This window comes from Moschus berezovskii, chromosome 10 (assembly GCF_049115385.1).
Source record: "Moschus berezovskii isolate FMDL1 chromosome 10, NW_MosBer_1.0, whole genome shotgun sequence".
In the NCBI taxonomy this organism is placed as follows: Eukaryota; Metazoa; Chordata; class Mammalia; order Artiodactyla; family Moschidae; genus Moschus; species Moschus berezovskii.
In genome coordinates, this window is record NC_142469.1 from 88,070,169 (window position 1) to 88,093,867 (window position 23,699).

The 23,699-nt window shown below is 42.3% G+C and overlaps 1 protein-coding gene across 1 annotated transcript in view; it reads right to left on the minus strand.

Moving 5' to 3' along the window:
• Positions 1-476: 476 nt before the first annotated feature.
• Positions 477-23,699, minus strand: part of ADAT2 (adenosine deaminase tRNA specific 2) — a 28,968-nt gene continuing 5,745 nt past the window's right edge. Inside the window, exons 2-6 of the mRNA XM_055432950.2 lie at positions 12,359-12,463; positions 9,330-9,480; positions 6,534-6,640; positions 3,827-3,899; positions 477-3,726 (exon numbers count right to left, since the gene is read on the minus strand). Of these exons, the coding sequence (XP_055288925.1) occupies positions 3,683-3,726; positions 3,827-3,899; positions 6,534-6,640; positions 9,330-9,480; positions 12,359-12,463 (480 nt within the window). The 3' untranslated portion in view covers positions 477-3,682. The remainder of the gene's footprint in view (positions 3,727-3,826; positions 3,900-6,533; positions 6,641-9,329; positions 9,481-12,358; positions 12,464-23,699) is intronic.

Genomic DNA, 23,699 nt, shown 5'->3' on the forward strand with positions numbered 1-23,699 from the left:
AAGCAATATAGGAGTGTATCAATATGATATATGTAACTTTCTACTAAATGGTTCAGAAAAATATATATACATATATTATTTTATATATATATGTTTTATGTATATATCTATATTTAGAAAGAGAAAAATAGAAATCAAATGATAAATCTAAAAGTAAAAAAATCTTAATAGGTTTAAAGAATAAGGGACATATAGCTAGTTTTACAACTTTTCTCTAAGTTTGAAATTATTTCCAAATAGCATTTAAAGAAAAATTAACAGTTCTAGCCTACATTGGAGTTCTTGGCTATCTGTTTTCTCTCCATGATGTTCCAAATACAACATAGGAAGGGATGCTTGTGCCAAGTCACAAGAAAGCACAAAGATATTTTAACATGATCTTTTATCAGTGATTGAAGCCTGCCAAAGCATTACACACCACCCAGTGTACAGAGTCCAGGGTACAGACCAGTAACCATTGGATACTCTAGCAACTCAGATGCAATCATTTCCCACTAATTTCTCTAAACAAAGCTGTGATTCTAAAATCTTTCTGCATCCCACAACTTGCAGAATTATCTCATACACAAAGCAAATCTCTCAGCTGGCCTCTTAGACACACTCCATCAGTATCAATCAATTGGATTCAATCTTTTGAAATGGAATGATACTTTAAGCCATGTCTATGGAGCTAGAGAATGCGCGGCGATTGACGAAGCAGGACCACCTTATCACACATCCTCACTATCACTGCTTAACTGCTGTCAAATCCCACAGCCTTCATGTGTGAGCCCACAGTGGTGCCGGGCGAGCTGGAGGTGCCCACGCCCAGTCTACAGTACGTTATTCAAACTGATTGTTCGTCAAAGCAATGCCTAAGACCAAACATTTAGGAGAGACTACTCTATAACTCACCTGGTAGAGAAAGAATCAAAAAGACAATAACCAAAATTAAAATTTTCAGTTCAGTTCAGTCGCTCAGTTGTGTCTAACTCTTTGCGACCCCATGAACTGCAGCGCGCCAGGCCTCCCTGTTCATTACCAACTCCCAGAGTCCACCCAAACCCCTGTCCATTGAGTCGGTGATGCCATCCAACCATCTCATCCTCTGTCGTCCCCTTCTTCTCCTGCCCTCAATCTTTCCCAGCATCAGGGTCTTTTCAAATGAGTCAGCTCTTCACATCAGGTGGCCAAAGTATTGGAGTTTCAGCTTCAACATCAGTCCTTCCAATGAACACTCAGGACTGATCTCCTTCAGGATGCTTAGGAATTTGGAATACTTACACATTCTTCAAAACAGCAAAGAACATATGTATATTGGTAAGTCTTTTGTATCCTTCCCTATTTATAGTTCTATTATTTTCTTGATCCTTTTAGTAGTGACTATCTCTGGGTTAAAAAACCCAGATACTATTTTTGGCTTTGGCTTTGTATCCCAGATACTCTCATTACTCATTTTCCCCCAGATTTCAATCAGTAATTTTATTTAACAATGTTTACCAATAACTTAGAGGTTTTAAGCTTCCCTGGTGGCTCAGTCGGTAAACAGTCTGCCTGCAATGCTGGAGATCCAGGTTCACTCTCTGGGTAGGGAAGATCCCCTAGAGAAGGAAATGGCAACCCACGCCAGTATTCTTGCCTGGAGAATCCCAGGGACAGAGGAGCCTCATGGGCTACAGTCCATGGGGTCACGAAGAGTCAGACACGACTAAGGGACTGACACCAAGAACTTACTTGACATAAGATGTGTGGCTGAACTTACGGGGTGGTACTCCCCAGAAAAAAAGCTCTCAGGTTTTTTGTCTGCAAATAATCCCCAAGAAAATGACACGAAGACAATAAGTACAATGAAGTCCACTTGCAGAAAAGCCTAAGAAGCAGAAATGAATCAGGACCAATGGCAAAAGTGTATAAACTAGTCATAGCACTAAAATTTAATGCGAAGATCAATTTTAAAGTAGGTGAAATTTAATGGAAGGTACATGCAAAATTATTATAGATTTAAAATCATGCATATTCTTCTCCATAAAACTTCTCAAATGCAGTTAAAGACATACATGTACAAAACCATGCCATTATAAACCCTCTGTAGCATGTAACCGTGATTAGCTGCTACTCTCGGCAATATAAAAATCCTTTCACAACAATTACATTCCAGCCTGTAATGCAATTCAAAACAAACAAGTCAGAGACATCACTCAAATGGCAGAACCAACAAATACAGATGCTTTGCATCAGGGAAATCAATCCACTGAAGAAATGCAACCGAGAAGGAGCTGCCTTCCAAGGCTTGGAGCTGGGTTTCTGATGGAACAGCGAGGCCCCCTTCTGGGCAGACACAGAGCATCCCCAAGAGGCTCTGCAAAACTGAGGTTCATAGTGGCAACCCCTGCTAGTCAGGAAGGTGAGTATCCGAACTTCCTGCTGTGGACACCCTTTCTAGGGCTGTGCTCACACTTTTACATTTTAGATTTTTTTTTTTTTTGGCCACGCTGCATGGCATGTGGGATCTTAGTTTCCCAACCAGGGATGGAACCCTTGCTACCTGCAGTGGAAACTCAGTCTTAACCACTGGATTGCATGGAAGTCACTTTTACATTCTAGATTTTAAATTCTAAATCTGGGTTTTCATAGAGAAATAGCTGTGCTTGATTTCAGATATAATGAATCATTCTATTTAATCCTGCAACCATTCCTCCTACTGAGGGGCTTGCCCACCCTCTCTGCCTTGTTCTTTTTCTTTTTGCCAAAATTCTTATCACCCTCTAACATACTGTATAATCTATTATGATTGTCTGTCTCCTCCTGTTAGACTAGGAGCTCCATGAGGGCAGGATACTTCATTTTGCTAATGGCAACCCACTCCAGTATACTTGCCTGGAGAATTCCATGGACACAGGAGCCTGAAGGGCTACAGTCCATGGGGTTGCTGCAAAGTTGGACACGACCAGGCAACTTTCACTTCAGTGAATGAACAGAGCCTGGCACAGTAGAGTTGCTGGATAACAAAGAACGAGTCATCCACTTAGGCATATCTTTTACTTTTAAGACTATTCATCTTCAAAGAAGGCATGAATAAGGTTTTATGATAGCAGTACTATGCTGTTAAATGATGAACATGTATTTTAAAAGTATGCACTTTCTCTAAATGCTTTATAAAAGCAAAGATCTCTTCTAAGGACCACAGAATCATGACCCAATATGTATATGATTCATATATTAATACAACTTCCAAGGAAGTCTCCCTCCCCCACATACACGCAACCTGGGAGAACACGGTGGCTGCCAAGAATGAAGGGTTAAAGTCTGAAAGGCCTGGAGCAGGTGTCTGTAGGGTGATGCTCTCCAGGTGGACACACCAGGTAGCTGAGTCTGGATACACATCTTCTGAAAGTCAGTACATTCCCGGACCAGGCATAATGATTTTGGCATAAAGAACAGGCACTGCTTACTAATTTCTAAAACCTCAATCTTTAACTTTTCCCTTTCTTAAAAATGGTCTTTCAGCTTGTGGAAAAGTTAGGAGTTGTTTGCAACTGTTAGCCTTTTAAAAAGTGCTCATTTGTTCCCTTAACAGAGCAAATGATGAGAAACCATTTTCCCGCGAATTACAGACAATATATAAACATACGCTTCAACAATGTCAACAGCTTTCTGTCCACGAATGTCATCCCAGGGGCATGAGTCTTTCATTAGAACAAGTTCAGGATTTGTGACATTCCTTTTTTCGAACCTTTGATTTTGGTGCTGTGAAAAGAATAGAAAAGAAAGAGAAAATGAAGTGGTAGGCCCACGCAGACTCACTTCATACTGACTGAGTACGTGTACACAGTAGGGGAAAACTGACCATTTGGATTTTCTTGTTTGTAGAAGGTCTTTAACATCTCCACTGCCTCCTCAGCCCGATAGCCAGGGGTGCACTGATGAAATAAGAAAGCTGAGAATGAACACAGGCCAAGGAAAACGTGTGCTGTATTCCATAAAAACGGCAACACATTCATCATTATGTAAACATATTTCAGATAACGTTAATACGCCTCATGGATATTAGTAAAATCAGTAAGGGAGTATATTTCTAAAAAAAAGACCTCAATTAAACATCACTCTCTAACCAACTCATTATTATTTTTCAATCAACTAACTGTGTGATCCCAGTGCACCTACTAGTTACGTGATCTTGGGTAAGATACGGCAACTTTCTGGGCCTCGGTTCCCTCATGTGTAAAATATAGGTAATTATAGCAATTAACCCAAAAGGATTTTATGAAAATTAAATGAGATTAGATAGTCAAAGGTATGGTTTTTCCAGTAGTCATGTACTGAGTTGGACCATAAAGAAGGCTGAGCACTGAAGAACTGATGCTATGGAACTGTGGTGCTGGAGAAGACTCCTGAGAGTCCCTTGGACAGCAAGGAGATCAAACCAGTCAACCCTAAAGGAAATCAACCCTGAATATATTCATTGGAAGAACAGATGCTGAAGCTAAAGCTCCAGTACTTTCGCTACCTGATGCGAAGAGCTGACTCACTGGAAAAGACCCTGATGCTGGGAAAGACTGCAGGCAGGAGAAAGGGGCCACAGAGGATGAGATGCTTGGATGGCATCACTGACTCAATGGACGTGAGTTTGAACAAGCTCTGCGAGATAGTGAAGGACAGGAAAGCCTGGCGTGCTGTGATTCATGGGGTCGCAGAGAGCCGAACATGACTCAGCACATGAAGAATGACAACAAAATGAGCTTAGACAACATAACCCCTGCTAATTAAAACACCTGGCGCATTGTGAGTGCTCACTGAGCAGGAAGCTATTTTTATCTGCTGCTCTTTAACAGGGGCCCATGACATGTTTGATTCTATAGAGCTCAGGTTGGCAGTCCACAGCTAGAAATGGTCAGCCAAGAATGGTTTTTATATTTTAAAGCGTTAAAAAAAAATGTGACAAAGATATAAGTGGCTCACAAAAGCTAAAATATTTCCTCTCAGGCTTTTTATAGAAAAAACTAGTCGATCCTTACTACAGAGGATTTTTTTAAAGTGTTCAGTTTCTTCTATCTTTGATTCTTTCAGAGAAAAGATCAACATGTGAAAGAACAAGAAATTGGGATTCAGTAGGGGGATGAAACTTAATATTACAGAATATTTAGAGAGACTGAGCAGATCATCTCAGGAAAAGAGCAGGAATAAGCTTAGGTTGTGAGACAACCAGCTGATAGAGGAGGGGTGACTATTAAGGGAGTACAAGGAAAGAAATTAAAGTAATAAAATGAAGTCAAAATATAAAGGCCTTTGAAGGAGTCTGGACTTGACACTGCACCCTCTGAAGGTGTACAACGTGATGCGGTCACTGGTAATGTCAGTGGCAACATCACTGGCATGTGGGACAGAAATGTTCCACCCATGTCTGATATCTAAGGGCTCATCTTTGTTCAGCTCAGAAGGTTTGAGGAATTCTTCAGCTCTTTCTCATAAATGAAGTTCAGAGTCAGCGATTCATTTGCAAAGAGTTATGTAAGCAAAATCTGAGTTACTGATAGAAGTGACTGGAAGAAAGCAAATCACTTTGCAGATTGTTTTAATGATCAAGCTAACTGTACTGCTTACTCTCCATCCTATGTCGGTTTCTTTTCTGATGTGAGGGTAAAAGTTATCTGTTCTCAAAAGTGCAGGGCTTGTTGCGAAAGCCGATGTTCAGCTGGGAAAACTCAAAATAGAATGTTTTCCAAAACTTGTTCTTATTGGGATTCAACCAAATTTAGCCCTTCATAGGTACTTAATATTCTCCCAAGAAAATCTGAGATCTTTGTTAACTACCGACCATGTCCAGCATTTGTTAAGTCCTTTTCTTTTTAAAGCATAATACTTTTAAGATTAACTTTACATCTTAGAGAGAAAAAAAATCAAACCAATTTATGGGAACTGGTGTTTGTCTAGAGAGCAAACTCTGAAATAAAAATTCCTTCCGCTTATAGCCTTCAACACGAAAACTCTAGGAGAAGCGTCAAAATTAAAGAGAAAGTAGAATTTCTAAGTGGATTCTTGGGCCTGGGGGAAATTTCAACATCAAAAAGGCAGGGGAAAAAAATGAAATCAGATATTGATTGCTAGATGCCAAAAACAGTACAGGGCAATCAAGCAAAATGATTGACTTTGTGAAAAATATTGTGTATTCACTGTAAATGGCTGCTATAGTCACCAACACAGACTAAGCACCATGCAAATTTGGTACAGCATGGAGCCAGGCACACATGCAGAGGGCAGAGGCCCATCGTGGTAGGGTCCTTAGACACAGCTGATGATGTTGGTGAAGAGGAAAGCTTGGAAGGCTGGAACTCTCCTTCTGGAGGGATTCTGTTCATTAAGACAGCTAAGCACTCACCTGGAAATGATTACCTGCTGTTCTTACACTGAGGCATCCCTGACCTTGACCAGAGGTTCCCAGCACCCACCTGGTTCAGTCATGGCTCCTTGGTGTACTGACAACATGCTAATTACCCGCAAGCCCCGTAGGTGAGATAAGAGTAATTAGAAAGAAAAAGTATAACAGTTCATGTTACCTGAAATGGTTTCCCAGTACTCGGTAGATCAGCAGAGGCAATATCCAGAACAGAGCCACAACCACCAAATCTTTCATTCTGGCAGCCATAGACAACCAGCGGGATTCCTGAGAAAGAATTAAGGTCCTACAGAGAACAGGCAGTTCAAGTGCATATTGTGAGGAAACTAGGGTGGGTTTGTACCAGCTATAGCAGAGAGGAAAGCCCACGCTACCCTTAAAAATAATTAAACTTGGGCTTAGTCTTAAAAATTCAGTTTTGCAATCAAGTAGCATGGCTGAGCAGTCTCAGGTGCTGGATTTAGGCTCCAGTCTCTTCAGAGTCATGGGTTCAAATTCCACTGCTGCCAGACTAGAGGTTTTTCTCTAGGTCTACTGCTACTGCTGCTGCTGCTAAGTCGCGTCAGTCGTGTCCGACTCTGTGCGACCCCATGGACTGTAGCCTACCAGGCTCCTCTGTCCATGGGATTCTCCAGGCAAGAGTACTAGGTCTAAGCACCCTTTAATGCAGAAAGTTCATCCTAGAATATAATTTGGTTTTAAGCTTCCCTGATAGCTCAGTTGGTAAAGAATCTGCTTGCAATGCAGGAGACCCTGGTTTGATTCCTGGGTCGGGAAGATCTGCTGGAGAGGAGATAGGCTACCCACTCCAGTATTCTTGGGCTTCCCTTGTGGCTCATCTGGTAAAGAATCTGCCTGCAATGTGGGAGATCTTGGTTCAGTCCCTGGGTTGGGAAGATCCCCTAGAGAAGAGAAAGGCTACCCACTCCAGTATTCTGGCCTGGAGAATTCCATGAACTGTATAGTCCATGGGGTCGCAGAGTTGGACATGACTGAGCAACTTTCACTTCACTTCACAATCTAGTTACACAAAAGAAAGAGGTTTAAAGGATTTAAAAGTTAACATCTCACAACTGCAAATGGAGTGAAAACTGAATGTGTATTTGCTAAATGCTTGCAGCTTGGTGCTCTCTCTGGCCTCTCCTAAAGGAGATATTTTGGACTCACTAGAGAATTGGAGCCAGAATGGAGGCAGGAATTTAATCCAGAGATTTTCACCTCTTAAAAATAACAGCTTTTTCCTCTGTTCTTTCCTCAAGCAAATATAACTGTGGCCCAGAATAAACCAGACTAAAACGGAGCCACTCTGGACAGCATGACGGGCAGAGGGTTTACAAAGTGGAAACTGTATGTCTTATCATACTCAAAGCCCTCTCTATTATTTTCAGTGATTAAATGATTCACACCCACATACCAAAATAATGGACATGAATTTGAGCAAGCTCTGGGAGATGGTGAAAGACAGGGAAGCCTGGCATGCTGTAGTCCATGGGGTTGCAAAGAGTCAGATATGACTGAGCGACTGAACAGCAACAACCAAAATAAATACAGAAGAATATGCTAGCATGAGATTCAACAATTAATTGTTGAATTATCAAACAATTTTTTAAAAGATCTTTAGAGGCTCAGTATTTGTGTCACTTATTCTGTGAAAGACACAATTCAAAGAGCTATAACTGTATCAACTTCCCATTTATTTACAGTTGACAGTTCTTGGGGTTCAAAATCACTGTGGACGGGGACTGCAGTCATGAAATTAAAAGACACATGCTACTTGGAAGAAAAGCTATGACAAACCTAGACAGCGTATTAAAAAGCAGAGACATCACTTTGCTGTCAAAGGTCCATGTAGTCAAAGCTATGGTTTTTCCAATAGTCATGTATGGAGGTGAGAGTTGGACCATAAGGAAGGCTGAGCACTGAAGAATTGATGCTTTCAAACTGTGGTGCTGGAGGAGCCTCTTGAGAGTCCCTTGGACTGCAAGAAGATCAAATCTGTCAATCCTAAAGGAAATCAACCCTTAATATTCATTGGAAGAATTGATGGTGAAGCTAAAACTCCAATACTTTGGCCACCTGATGTGAATAGCTAACTCAACTGGAAAAGACCTTGATGCTGGGAAAGATTGAGGGCAGGAGGAGAAGGGGACGACAGAGGAGGAGATGGTTGGATGGCACCAATGACTCAACAGACAAGAGTCTGAGCAAACTCCAGGAGACAGTGAAGGACAGGGAAGCCTGGTGTGCTGCAGTCCATGGGGTCTCAAAGAGTCTGACAGAACTGAGCGACTGAGCAACATAGTATCATAAATACTTTCATTTTGTATTTACTGCTGACTTACAAGCTTTCTATGTAATAGGTATTCATGGCAAAAATAAACAATAAAAACTTATAAACAGAGAAAGAGAAATTTTAAGTCACCTGTAATCTGTTCACCAAAGGCAAAATAGGTGCGTGTTCTTCAGGTCTTTTCTTATGTACACTGTTAAATGGTCTAATTCATGTTCTGTCTTTACCTGACAGTTTAAGTTAGCTTGAAGCATTTCTTGCTCTCACTTACTTGTTATAGTTTATGATATTAAAAGAAAGACTTCATTATTCAAAATTCTTTCTTAAAAAATGTTTTGGCCAAGGAACACTGTATTTTGTAAAGTACATCTTCCAAATTTTGTTTCACAATTCTGTTTTCATATAGTAGAATCTTTTTTGTTTTTTAACATTGTCTGGACTTTTTTGTTTTACACTGATGCCTTTGATTTTTTTTTTAATTGAAATATAATTGCTTTACAATGCTGTGTTGGTTTCTGCTGTACAACATCGTGAATCAGCCACAAGTACACATATAAGCTCCTCCCTCTGGTGGAAGAAGCCTCCCTCCCACCCCCCTCATTCCACCGTCCATTTTTGAGTTGACGAGATGAGTACAAAACATGAACCTGTGAAGTCAAAGGATACTCATCAGGCGGAGAGCAGCCGCACACATGATACAGGGCTCCACGGTGACGTACAGCACAGTGTGTTCAAACACTTCAGAAGGACTCTTGCCCCGTTGACGGCACCAGTCTAGGGCCTGGTCAATGGCCACCATTTCGGCATGTCGAGTAGCCTGGAAAGAGAGCTGCCTGCACTGACCTTGTTGGCTACATGTAACAGTATTTTACAACTATTCCAAAGTAAATATGAAAAACGGGTCTACTATTTCTGCAAACATTTCAGCGAATAAAGGTTTCAGGACACCCTTAGCAGCTGACAGTGTATTTCCTAGTTCAAGTACCATAGCCTTGTCAACAAAAGATACCTAATCTGAGATGTCACAGGAATTAGTGCTCTATTTTTAGTTAAGTATCTAAGTACTTTAGGGGACACTCTTTCAATTAAAATACCAGAGAGATAAGCCTCAAATAAAAAAAAAAGATGTCTATGGTTCCTGAATATTTCCAAGGAAACCTGAAATTTTCATAAGTATCTGCCTTAGGTTCAAATATGTTTTCAAGACTGTCACTGATCTCACTCTAAACAAATCTATATTTAGAATGCCATCACTGGGATATCATCACTTACATTTTCTCTGGGATAAGATTTTATATACTGGCAGACTCGAGAGAGAAGCAGAGGTTCGGTATCAGTTTCAGATACCTTATGGGAGCAGCAGAGTATAGGAGAAATATACAGAATTTGAAATCAACCATACTTCAGTCTGAATCCTGACTGTGACATTACTAATTGTATCACCTTGGGCAAGTTACATAGCTTTTCCAAGCCTTAGTTTCCCCAAATGTAATTCTGGTATCTACATCTCATAAAGTAATATGAATTATATGAAGCACAGTCACACATAACACTATATATGTACTCTGCTATGTGGCAGTTATTTATAGTATTCATGAAAATCATGTTTATCAATAAACTTACACTTGGTGCCAACTATGTACAAGCCACTGCACTAAACTCTGTGGGGAAAAAGTCTCTGTCTTCCAGAAGCATAAAATTCAGTGGGGCAAACAGAAAGGTGTTCATTTACCTGTGGAAAGTGCTGGCACAGTGGCCAAGGGGCCATGGAAGCCAGAGGCAGATGGGAGCCCTGCTGGCCCAGAATGATAAACTCAGAGCTGGAAGGTTCTTTGGCAAAGCAGTTCCCACACCTGACTGCATACCAGAACCAACTGGCGAGCTTAAAAAAAAGCAAAGTTCCCCAACTTGGGTGCTTTTTAGAAATCAGGTTCAGAATTACTGAATCAAATGTCCTCATAGTTCTCGAGAAATAATCACTGACCTAAATCATCTCAGTCAACTCTTTTACCGCTGAAGAACCAGAAGCTAAGTAAGCTATGTTAGGAGGTTACTAAAGTCACACAGCTGGGCAAGGTGATGGCGGTGGTGACGGCAGGTAATGGTAGCAGAGCCAAAAGTACGACTTAGGTCTCCTCTTTTGGGGTCAAGAATCTTTCTATACTGTGATTGTAGGGTAACCTTCTAAAAAGCACAGAATATTAAAAAAAAATCCAGGTTAATTTCAAGGTGTGGAAGAAACTCAGGTCACTGGGGGTTTAGACAGATGTTGCTAGGACATCTGACTTTCTCATGTTAAAGATACTGTACTGAACCACAAAATACAAATAGGGAGATACGACAATTATTTAAAACACAAAATTCTACTCCCAATTAAGTATCTGTAGATTCACTAATTGGTGTACTATGGCTTATTGGGCTTTCCAGGTGGCTCAGACAGTAGAGAATCTGCCAGCAATGCAGACCCAGGGTTTGACCCCTGGGTCAGGAAGATCCCCTGGAGAAGTAAATGGCAATTCACTCCAGCATTCTTGCCTGGAGAATTCCACAGATAGAGGAGCCTGGTAGGCTGCATTCCATGCAGTTGTGAAGAGTCAGAAATGACTGAGTGACTAAGACACATACACATACATGTCTCATTACTTATCTTACAGGCATCTTGATGTCCACATAACAGTTGTTTTGTGAATTTGGGTTCCTATTTTGCTTGTGTTTCACTAGATCTGAGTTTTCTTGTTGATGGGTGTGATGAATGAACTTGAAAGTGCTTATAGCACCCCCAACTCGTTCTCTGGCTCCCAATAAGATCAAAGTCGACGTGAGGGGTGTTAAAGTTATAAGCTATCCTTGAGTCCCCCGGGCACTTCTTATAATCCTGAAACTTATGATTTCATTTCTACTCACTGTAACACACTGTGGTGATACCACATTCAACAAGTGTTTCCTTGATTCATAACTTCTCAACCTAACCACAATAAAGTCGCAAAAGCTTTTCAAGTGTACCTGCAGGTTCAGAGACAGCAGGCAGTGGAGACTGTACTCCACTGAATTACCTGACATAGGAATAGCTTTCTTTATACAATCCTTTAATATCTCCACAGCTATCAATTGAGGGTGACTTTTTAATTGACTAGGAGGAACACAATAATTAAAGGTACCACACACCTAAGAATACTGGAGTGTGTAGCCTATCCCTTCTCCAGCGGATCATCCCAACCCAGGAATCAAACCGGGGTCTCCTGCATTGCAGGCAGATTCTTTACCAACTGAGCTACGAGGGAAGCCTCACTGAAGGATACAATATGAGCTAAATTGCTATGTCTTATAAAGTAGAATTTCCAGATATTACATTTGCTTAAAATGGAGATGGACTCATTTCTTCTGTATGGACACTCTGATGTAATAAAATCCCTCTTGGATTTTACTCGTGTTAAAGCTCTATGAAATGGAAAATCAGACCCAAAGAATTTACTGTTTCATTAAATTTTTCTGAATTATCCAAAATTTTGAAAATCAGTATGGTTCACTTTTTATAATCAGAAAAAAAAGACATTTTAGAAGGTTTTAGGAAACTGTCCTTCCACTTATGGTCACCTAACTCTACACAGATCCATCTTGCAACCAACCACGAGAATCCCATTCCATGCCTAGCATCACTGTCATATGTTTGCAATTATACTGTTCAACTTACATACATTTTTGGTTTGATTAACTTCATTTCTCCCCTTCCCCACAACTTCACTGTTGTAGACCATAAGGCAGCCAACAGGAACTTCAGTATTGTCTAGGGCGTCTTTGGCCTGAAAGACAAAGTGGAAAATCTAACAGGTGATATTCAATACTTGAAAGACGAGAGAAACAGGCAGCCTAAGGAGTACACACATGAACAAACATCAGAGCAAAGAAACGCAGCTCAGTTTCCCCTTTTCTAAAACATACTTCAGTATTCAGTGCCTTTATTCTCTGTTGTGTCTGTATTGAAGGAGACTCAAGAGCAAATCCCCATCAAAGGTCCTGCTGCTGCTGCTGCTAAGTCGCGTCAGTTGTGTCCGACTCTGTGCGACCCCATAGATGGCCGCCCGCCAGGCTCCCCCGTCCCTGGGATTCTCCAGGCAAGAACACTGGAGTGGGTTGCCATTTCCTTCTCCAATCACAGGTCCTGAGCTCCCTGAATTTTTCTTTTATTGAAGCAGAACTGATCAAAGACGACTTTTGACCTTTGTTCTTATACTGCCAGGGGTGTTGGAGAAGACTCTTGAGAGTCCCTTGAACAGCAAGGAGATCAAACCAGTCAATCCTAAAGGAAATCAGTTCTGGATATTCACTGGAAGGACTGATGCTGAAGCTGAAACTCCAACACTTTGGCCACCTGATGCGAAGAACTGGCTCATTGGAAAAGACCCTGATGTTGGGAAAGATTGAAGGTGGGAGGAGAAGGGGACGACAGAAGATGAGATGGTTGGATGGCATCACCGACTTGATGGACATGAGTTTGAGCAAGCTCCAGGAGTTGGTGACGGACAGGGAAGCCTGGGGTGCTGCAGTCCATGGGGTCGCAAAGAGTCGGACACGACTGAGCGACTGATCTGAACTGTGTACTCTTTTCTGCAGAGTACAGGCTTCTCAGGTGGCTCAGCGGTAAAGAAGCTGCCTGCCAATGCAGGAGACGCAGGTTCCATCCCTCAGTTGGAAAGATCCCCTGGAGGAGGGCACGGCAATTCACTCCAGTATTCTTGCCTGGGGGATCCCATGGACAGTTGAGCCTAACGGGCTATATTCCATAGGGTTGCAAAGAGTTGGACAGGACTGAAGCGACTTAGCACAGCACTTGCACTTATGTATTTGTAAATAAGTAGAAGAATAAGTAACATTTAGAAGGCTTTTATTAAAGCTCTTTTTTTGTTGAAATTCCACTTGCTTAATCTTTTTGATGCTTTAAAAATTACAGAAAACATCCTCTGGTGTTCCAACAGAATCAAGGTGACCAGACTGCATATCTCCCTTCTAAGCTAGACAATAATGGCTTTGGAGCACTCTATACAAAACTGGCACAACCATTTTGAAAAACATTTTAAAAGTTTTTTTAAGAAGTAAACACACATGTGTGCTAGAGTCGCGTCTGACCCTTTGCGACCCTATGGACCATGGCCCTCCAGGCTCCTCAGTTCACGGGATTCTCCAGGCAAGAATAGTGGAGTGGGTTGCTATTTCCTTCTCCATGGGATCTTTCTGACCCAGGGATCAAACATGCATCTCTTACATCTCCTACACTAGCAGGCAGGTTGTTTACCACCTAGGAAACCCCAAGAAGTAAACCTACATAAAACCTATGAACATCTAGCTTATTCCACTCCTAAGTATTTACTTAAGAGAAGAGAATATGTGTCCAGCAAAAACAAACAAACAAACCTTGTAAAAGAATGTTCATAACAGCTTGATTCATACTAGCCAAACGCAGGAAATAGCACAGGTGTCCATCAATAAAAGAATGGATAAACAAACCATGGAATACTACTCAGCAATAAAAAAGAAACAAACTACTGCCACTCACAACAACAAGGACGAATCTCAGACATGCTAAGGTAAAAGAAATAATACATAAAAGTGCACACACTGTATAAACAGACTAAACTATGATGAAAGTAATTGCAACAGTGGTTCCATCATGAACAGGGATGTGTAGCTTGATTGGAAAGGGACACAAGGAAATCTGGGGAGGTGAAAACTCTATCGTGATAAGGGTGTGGCTTACATAGATGTCTGCATCATTCAGAACTGAATGAACAATACATTTAAGACCTGTGCATCTCACTGTATGCGAAATATGCGTACTAAGTCACTTCAGTCGTGTTTGACTCTGTGTGACCCCATGGACTGTAGCCTGCCAGGTGCCTCTGTTCATGGGATTCTCCAGGCAAGAATACTGGAGTGGGTTGCCATGCTCTCCTCCAGGGGATCTTCCTGACCCAGGGATCAAACCCGAGGCTCCTGCACTGCAGGTGGATTCTTTACTGCTGAGCCACCAGGGAAACCCATGTGAAATATATGTCAACTGAAAAATATAAATGAGAAAAGTAAGTTTAGGCACAGTTCTACCACCATCCCAGGGATGGTAAACCAATCATTATAGTTGCAGAGTTACCCCTCCATCACCAGCTGTCCATTTTTCTTCCAGCCCTATGGTGGAGGGAATGGACTTCCCTGCTGGCTGAGCAGTAAAAGAATCTGCCTGCATTGTAGGAAATGTGGGTTTGATTCCTGGGTCGGGAAGATCCCCTGGAGAAGAAAATGGCAACCAACTCTGATGTTCTTGCCTAAATAATCCCATGGACAGAGGAGCCTGGTGGGCTACAGTCCATGGAGTCACAAAGAGTCAGACATGACTTAGCAATTAAACCATCACCATGGTGGCTGATGGAGCCCCAGCAGTTCTGGGGGCCCAGGACAGCTGAGGAACACTTCTTCAGGCAGAGAGCAAAAACAGGCAGGTTACTTCTGGGATGCCCGGACACCACAGGTGAGACAGACCCTGAAACGGCTGCGACCCTTGGACTAGTGTGCAGTCATTTCCACCTCACTATGGTTTAAAGAACCCAAGCACAGCTGTTTCTAGAAAGGCATAGCATTTCCTGTTTGGGCAGGCTGGAAGACACTCTAGAAGACTACATTCCTATTGAAGCAGAGGTATTTCCACACACCACAGGGCACACAAAGTGCCCAGTTGAAGGCTTTGCTGAAAACAGTGTGTGTTCTGCCTCCCGCTCCCAGCAATAACCCTATCATAACGCTGGCGTGGGTCCCTTAGCCACTTCAAACATGCTCAACTAACGCTTTCCATTTGGCCAACAGTGGGGAAAGGAGAGGCACGTCGTGGGAGCATATACTTCTCTTGCGTCTGGACTAGTGGGACAAAGCTGGGGCCTGGAGAGGCGGAGGGAGACAGTATCTGAAGCCGTAAGACCACGTTCGTCAGAACTGGGTCATGCACTACCCACGGGTTAGTTCTGTCCCAGTTCTGTAAAAACAGTTAAAGCATACCCAGTTTGCACAAAGTTTGAAAGACTGCAGAATTCCAAGGTTTGGTGCATATATGCAAATAAATATACGAATGTACCATAGGTTACTACAGGAAGGAAAGCTGGGAGGGGGACTGACAGCTGGGGAGGAAGGAGACAGTAAGAACCAGCACAGTTAAGGCAATCGTCACACAGAGAGTGAAATTTAAAATAAGTTCAGGAAAGACAAGTCATAAGAAAGACAAGTCATGTGCTCATCCATCAAATATGTCGAGGGTCTTGAGATAGGAAAGTTATCCTGGATTATTGCTGCTGCTGCTGCTAAGTCACTTCAGTCATGTCCGACTCTGTGTGACCCCATAGACGGAAGCCCACCAGGCTCCCCTGTCCCTGGGATTCTCCAGGCAAGAACACTGGAGTGGGTTGCCATTTCCTTCTCCAATGTGTGAAAGTGGAAAGTGAAAAGTGAAAGTGAAGTCGCTCAGTCGTGTCCGACCCTTAGCGACCCCACGGACTGCAGCCTACCAGGCTCCTCCATCCATGGGATTTTCTAGGCAAGCATACTGGAGTGGCTTGCCATTGCCTTCTCCGATCCTGGATTATTAGGTGGCCCCAAATGCAATCATAACTGTCCTTATGAGAGATGCGGAGAGAGATTTGACACATAAAGTAGAAAGCAATGGGATGATGGAAGCAGAGAGATTTGAAGATGCTACGCTGTTGGCTTTGAAGATGCGGGAAGGAGCCATGAACCAAGCAAGGAATGTCGCGTTAGAAGCTGGAGAAGGCAAGTAAATATATTCTCCTCAAGGGCCTCCAGAGGGCGCACAGCCCTGCTGACACATTGGTTTGGGGGCAGTGAAACCAAGAGTGGACTCCTGGCCTCCAGAATGATAAGAGAATAAACCTATGTTGTTCTAAGCCACCAAGTGTGCAAGCATTTGTTCCTGAAGCCAGAAAAAGCTAATACATCCTGTTAAGAGGAAGAAAAGATAAGCTAAAATGGGAAGAAAGTATTTATAAACCACATATTTAAGGGGACTCTTGAGAGTCCCTTGGACAGCAAGGAGATCAAACCAGTCCACCCTAAAAGGAAATCAACCCTAATGTTCATTGGAAGGACTGATGCTGAAGCTGAAGCTCCAATACTTTGGCCACCTGATGCAAAGAGCCCACTCATCGGAAAAGACCCTCATGCTGGGAAAGATTGAAGGCAAGGAAAAGGGGAGTGACTGAGGATGAGATGGTTAGATAGTATCACTGACTCAAGTAACATGAATTTGAGCAAACTCTAAGAGACAGTGAAGGACAGAGGAGCTTGGTGTGCTGCAGCCCATGGGGTCACAAAGTTCAGTTCAGTTCAGTTGCTCAGTCATGTTTGACTCTTTGTGACCCCATTGACTGCAGCACGTCAGGCTTCCCTGTCCATCACCAACTCCTGGAGCTTGCTCAAACTCATGTCCATCAAGTCGGTGATGCCATCCAACCATCTCATCCTCTGTCGTCCCCTTCTCCTCCCGTCTTCAACCTTTCCCAGCATCAGGGTCTTTTCCAATGAGTCAGTTCTTCGCAGCAGGTGGTCAAAGTATTGGAGTTTCAGCTTCAGCATCAGTCCTTCCAATGAATAATCAGGACTGATTTCCTTTAGAAGTGAATGTTTGGATCTCCTTGCAATCCAAGGGACTCTCAAGAGTCTTCTCCAACACCACAGTTCAAAAGCATCAATTCTTTGGCACTCAGCTTTTTTTACAGTCCAGCTCTCACATCCATACATGAGTACTAGAAAAACCATAGCTTTGACTAGACGGACCTTTGTTGGTAATGTCTCTGTTTTTTAATATGCTGTCTAGGATGGTCATAGCTTTTCTTCCAAGGAGCAAGCATCTTTTAATTTCATGGCTGGGTCACAAAGAGTCGGACACAATTTAGTGACTGAATAACAACATATTCAACAACAGTCTAGATCTGGATTATGAAAAAAATGCTCAAAATTCAACAGTTTAAAAAAATTGTTAGAAAATGGACAAAAGATATTAAAAAACATTTTATCAAAGATGGCATACAGATGGCAAATAAGTATATGAAAAGATGGTTACATCATTAACCATTAGGGAATGCAAATTAAAACCACAATGAGATATCACTAAACACTTACCAGAATGGCTGAAATAAAAAGTATTAACAACAGATGCCAGTGAAGCAGAGAAACAGGATCTCATACATTGCTGCCAGGAATGTAAAATTGTTACAGCCACCCTGGGAGACGGTTTGGCAGTTCCTTAAAGAGCTAAACATGCACTTAACATATGACCCAATGATTGTACTCTGGGCATTTGTTTACCCAGGGAAATGAAATCTTATGTTCATACAATAACACAATTTCATATACAGACATGAATGTTCAATGAAATTTTACTCCTAGCCCCAAACTGGAAATGACCCAAATGTCCTTCAAGGGCTGTCTGGTTAAACAAAGTGCATTGTATCCACCCATGGAAAACTACACAGCAATGAAAAGGAATCAGCTATTAATTGACTCAAGGAAATTATGTTGAATGGGAAAAAAGAAATCCCAAAAGGTGACACATTCAAGCATACCACATTCCCAAATGACAAAACTATAGGTATGGACAATAGATTAGTGACTGCTGGGGTTTAGGGTGTGGAAAGGATGGTGACCATAAAGGGATAGCACGAGGGAGCCATGTGGTGATGGAGGAGTTCTAGTGGTGATCAAACAAAACAGGTAACAAAACTGCACTGAACTATGCATACACAGATGCACACCAGGCGTGCACACACAAAGCCGATGAAATGTGAACATTAGCGCTGCATACTGGGCTAATGTTATATTCCTGGCTGTGATGTCTCACTACAGTTATGTAATACGTCACCGCTAGAGGAAACTAGGTGATGGGCACTGGGGCCTTCTCTGTACACTGTGTTGCAACTTCCTGTGAATTTGCAATTATTTCAAAATGAAACATTAAAAAATAAAAGGTGGAATAAACCAGAAGGCTCTGACAGTGGCAATTAAGAAGAGATGGCTACTGAGGTAGGAGGAAAACCAGGAGTGTCTGGGGTTATAGAAGATCCAAGGAAAATACTGGGCCAAGAAGGAAGGGTCAGTTTGGGTGGGATGGAGGAAATGAAAACCAGTGTGTAAGTTACATTTCTAGTTTCTCTTACAACTGTTGTGTCTGTATGTCAAGTGTTCTGATTCTGAGCTTGCACATAAGAGCTCAGAGCTTGTTGGAAAGCTGCCCCTGATGTAGGACTAGTTCAGGCACATTATTAATTCATGTACTTTATAACCCTGTGCAACTGGTTCGTGCTTTCCCCATTTTACAGATGAGGAGACTGAGCCGTGGGAAGGTTATGGGATCAGTCCCTGTGTGAGGCTAGGCCTAGAGCCCAGGCAATCTGGATCCTCCACTCACTTGTTCAACAAATCTCTGTGGAGCACCTGCCAGGTTCCTGGGTTCTCAGCCACAGCTCTGCCTCTAATGTCTACTCCAGTCACCACTGACCAGCTACTTTACTGGCACTTGGGTTCTTAACAGCGCTAGTTCAAGGGACAGAGGGAAAGGGGACGTTTAGCAAGAGAGTGAGACGTAGAAAGTTTAAAGAAAAACAGAGTAAACAAACAGGGGGCCACGTGACAAGGATTATCTGTACACCTGTCTGCTGAAGAGCTCTACATGAGGCTACTTGTTCATTCCAAACATGCAGGAGAGGATCCAAGAGCAGAGGGAAGGAGAGAGTCGGCGGCAGGCAGAGGCAAACCCAAGCTGCCCGGTGGGGTTCCTTCCACATCCTAACTTGTTCATCTGGAAAACAGCCGGGGCCACACTCAGGCCCCCGGAGAGAGGACGAGACTCGGGCCTTTCATTCCTTCCTTCGGATTTTCTCTTGTTTCCTCCAAGAAAATTATCTGCTTTTAACTCTATTTCCCACTCTATATTGTCTTCCTGTTTCATTTGGGTGAAAATGCCTTCCACTGCTGTCCCAATTAGCGAAAAAGCACGAGTGACAGCAGCACTTGAAAAGGGCAAATAAAGCTTTTGGTGAGGAACGGCCTGAGCTGAGGGAGCGGGGTGGGCGGGGGGGAACGCTGAGCTAGGGAGGAGGCGGCGAGAGCGACCTCAAAACCCCGCAGAAACGAGTCACGTGTATACATGCAGGTATCAAATACATACATTTGCTTTGCTGTGAAGTTCAAAATAGATTTAATTACACTGAAAAGACTTTTTAATCCATCCCATCTTGTACTTTCCAACATTCCCACCACCTCTTCTGCCAAGTCTGATTGTTTCATTATAAATGCACAAAAGATCAGGCAAAATGGCTCTGAATTGTACCTATGTAGGTTTTCAACCATCTCATCTTTTTTGAGAGGCTCAGTTACTATTTAAAATGGCAATTTTGTCTTTCATAAATTAATAAGGTTCAAAACTGAAGAATGAAATCTCTCTTCTCACTGGCTCAAACACTGGTCCCTACTCCAAATGTCTTTAATGTTGTTTCTTTTGCTCTTCAAATGTCATCTCCTGCACTCTAGCCAGGGTCTACCTGCTACAGATAAAGACAGCTCTAGGAGGGAAGAGACTGCAGTTTCTCTAAAGCCATCCTTCCTACAAACTACTTTAGAGTGACATGGTGGTAGCAGGAGGGGAGAGGGGGTCAGAGTGCTTAGGCTCTTGAAGAGTACCCAAGTATATCTCCTACAAAAGAAAAAAGAAAATTGGAGGAAAAGACAGTTCGTCCAGGACAACTCTTAGGCAGAAAATAATAACGTTCAAAAGGTCAAACGACACTAGAGCTGTTACTGCTCATGATTCTCAGAAGCTCTGTTCTCCTGTAACACACTAAACTTCCACATCTGGAGACCAAGAGCCTCCCAGCCATCACCCAATGCTCCCCACCAGCCAACTAAGTCAGCCGAACCTTTCATTATCCTTCCAGGTCCTTTGTCCTTAAACTTCTTGGAGCCCCTCTGAGAATCTGGTGAAAGTTATGGACACTCCCACGTGAAAAAGGCACAAGCACGTGACATTTTTACACACAGCATCAGGGTTTATAGATTCCTCCTAAAACCTGAGCCCTGGTTAGGAAGTCCTGTTCCAGAAAGATAGTTGGATCCCCTCCTAACCCAAGACCGAGTCCTCCATTTCTTTGAACTTGATGATTCCTCCCCTTGAAAACCTGTCTCTTCTTTTCAACTCACCTACATCCCATTTCCCTTTTTCAAGTTAAGCAACCATCCTGTAATTTCACTCAACTAACTTGCGCAGGACCTTGTCACCTATTATCTGATAGCATTTTATGTCTGCCTCTTATTTTTGGACCCTGGACTTGCTACTATTAACTTTTTCATTTGTGCACGGCTTAATTTCATCAATTAAACAGCATGCTCCTTGGGGGAAGCACTCGATCCAAGCACTAGCAAACTTGTTCTGTTCACCTTTGTAGGCCAAGCGCATGGCACACGGCCTAACACAAAGAAACATTTAATCACACTACATTTGATACAATGGATGTGTCTGTGCTTGATTTCTTTTTGAATTTCCCTCAGACATGCTATAATCTTATACTAATACTAGGTGCCCGGAAAAAGCAACTGTAATACACGATTTATTCCAGAAACCTTGCAACTTTTCTCCCTCTGACTCTTTGATGATATATATACTCAATCTTTCTTTTTTCCTAAGTGTAAAGTAAGTACGGCAGAAAACTTGGGGGCAAAAAAAATTCACACATCAAAAAATAAAAACCACTCATAATCCCAACACTACAAAATATGATCACCGGTATTATTCTGTAACAGAAAATTTTCAGGTTTTTTCTTATGCCTGCATATGCATATTTGTAGCTTTCTAAAAAGTCAAATAGATTTATACTATATATACCGTTCAGCAGTCTGCCTTTTTCATCTAGAAACATATTACAAACATTTCTCTATGTTGAGTAATATTTTTTCAGCACATGATTTTTTTAAGGCTACATAGTGCTTCTCTCGGAGAAGGCAATGGCAAGCCACTCCAGTACTCTTGCCTAGAAAATCCCATGGATGGAGGAGCCTGGTAGGCTGCAGTCTGTGGAGTCACTAAGGGTCAGACGCGACTGACTGACCTCACTTTCACTTTTCACTTTCACACATTGGAGAAGGAAATGGCAACCCACTCCAGTGTTCTTGCCTGGAGAATCCCAGAGATGGGGGAGCCTGTTGGGCTTCCGTCTATGGGGTCACACAGAGTCGGACACGACTGAAGTGACTTAGCAGCAGCAGCAGCAGCAGTGCTTCTCTGGAGAAGGAAATGGCAACCCACTCCAGTGTTCTTGCCTGGAGAATCCCAGGGACGGCGGAGTCTGGTCAGCTGCCGTCTGTAAGGTCGCACAGAGTCGGACACGACTGAAGTGACTTAGCAGCAGCAGCAGCAGTGCTTCTCTGCATAAATATTTATGATTCACTTAATTGGTGCCCTATTGTTTGACTAGCACATGTGGCTATTTTTCAAATTCCTCACTATTATAAACAAATGGAGAACTTCTCTGTATATCTCCACTGATTCCTTATGAATTATTCCTAGAAATAGCTATAAAATATGAACAGTTCCTACAATGTAATTTTTTTTTTAGAATGAAGCATTCTCAACCATTCTTTTTTTCTTAAGGCACACCAGAACTTTTTTTTAATATTATTTATTTGGCTGTGCCAGGTCTTATCTGCAGCACACAGAATGTTTTTAGTTGTAACATGCAAATTATTAATTCCAGCATGTGGGATCTACTTTCATGTTGCTGCTGTTGTTCAGTCGCTAAGTCGTGTCTGACTCTTCCCAACCCCACGGACTGCAGCATGCCAGGCTCCCCTGTCCTCCACTACCTCCTAGAATTTGCTCAAATTCACGTCCTCTGAGTCGGTGATGCCATCTAACCATCTCATCCTCTACCGCTCCCTTCTTCTTTTGCCTTCAATTTTTCCCAGCAGTAGGGTCTTTTCCAATGAGTCGACCCTTCGCATCAGGTGGCCAAAATAATGGAGCTTCAGCTTCAGCATCAGTCCTTCCAATGAATATTCGGAGTTGATTTCCTTTAGGGTTGACTGGTTGGATCTCCTTGCTGTCCAAGCGACTCTCAAGAGTCTCCTCCAGCACCACGGTTTGAAAGAATCAACTCCTCGGTGCTCAGCCTTCTTTATGATCCAACTCTCACATCCATACAGGACTACTGGAAAAACCACAGCTTTGACTATAGGGACCATTGTTGGCAAAGTCTCTGCTTTTTAATACATTGTCTAGGTTTGTCAAAAGCTTTTCTTCCAAGGAGTAAGTGTCTTTTAATTTCATAGTTGCAGTCACTGTCCAAAGTGATTTTGGAGCCCAAGAATATAAAATCTGTCACTGCTTTCACTTTTCCCCCTTCTATTTATCATGAAGTGATGGGACCAGATGACATGGTCTCAGTATTTTGAATGTTGAATTTTAAGCTAGCTTTTTCACTCTCAACTTTCACCCTCAACATGAGGTTCTTTAATTCCTCTTCACTTTCTGCCATTAGGCTGGTATCATCTGCACATCTGAGGTTGTTGAAATTTCTCCAGGCAATCTTGATTTCAGCTTGTGCTTCATCCAGCCCAGCATTTTATATGGTGTACTCTGCATATACGTTAAATAAGCAGGGTGATAATATACAGCCTTGTCATACCTCCTTTCCCAATTCTGAACCACTGAGTTGTTCCATGTCCAGTTCAAACTGTTGCTTCTTAACCTACATACTAGTTCCCTGACCAGGGATCAAATCCAGCCCCCCTGCATTGGGAGCAAGATGTCCTAGCCACTGGACCACCACAGAAGTCCCTACAATGTGGTTTTTTAAAAGAAAACTAATAATAAAATTGGGCAAAAGAGAATATATCTAGGCAATTCACACAGGAAAAAAAGTCCAAATGTCTAATTAGGATTCCCAGCGCATGGTAGTCAGTGGGAATAAAGTGAATAGGTAGAGGGGTCCAATAGAG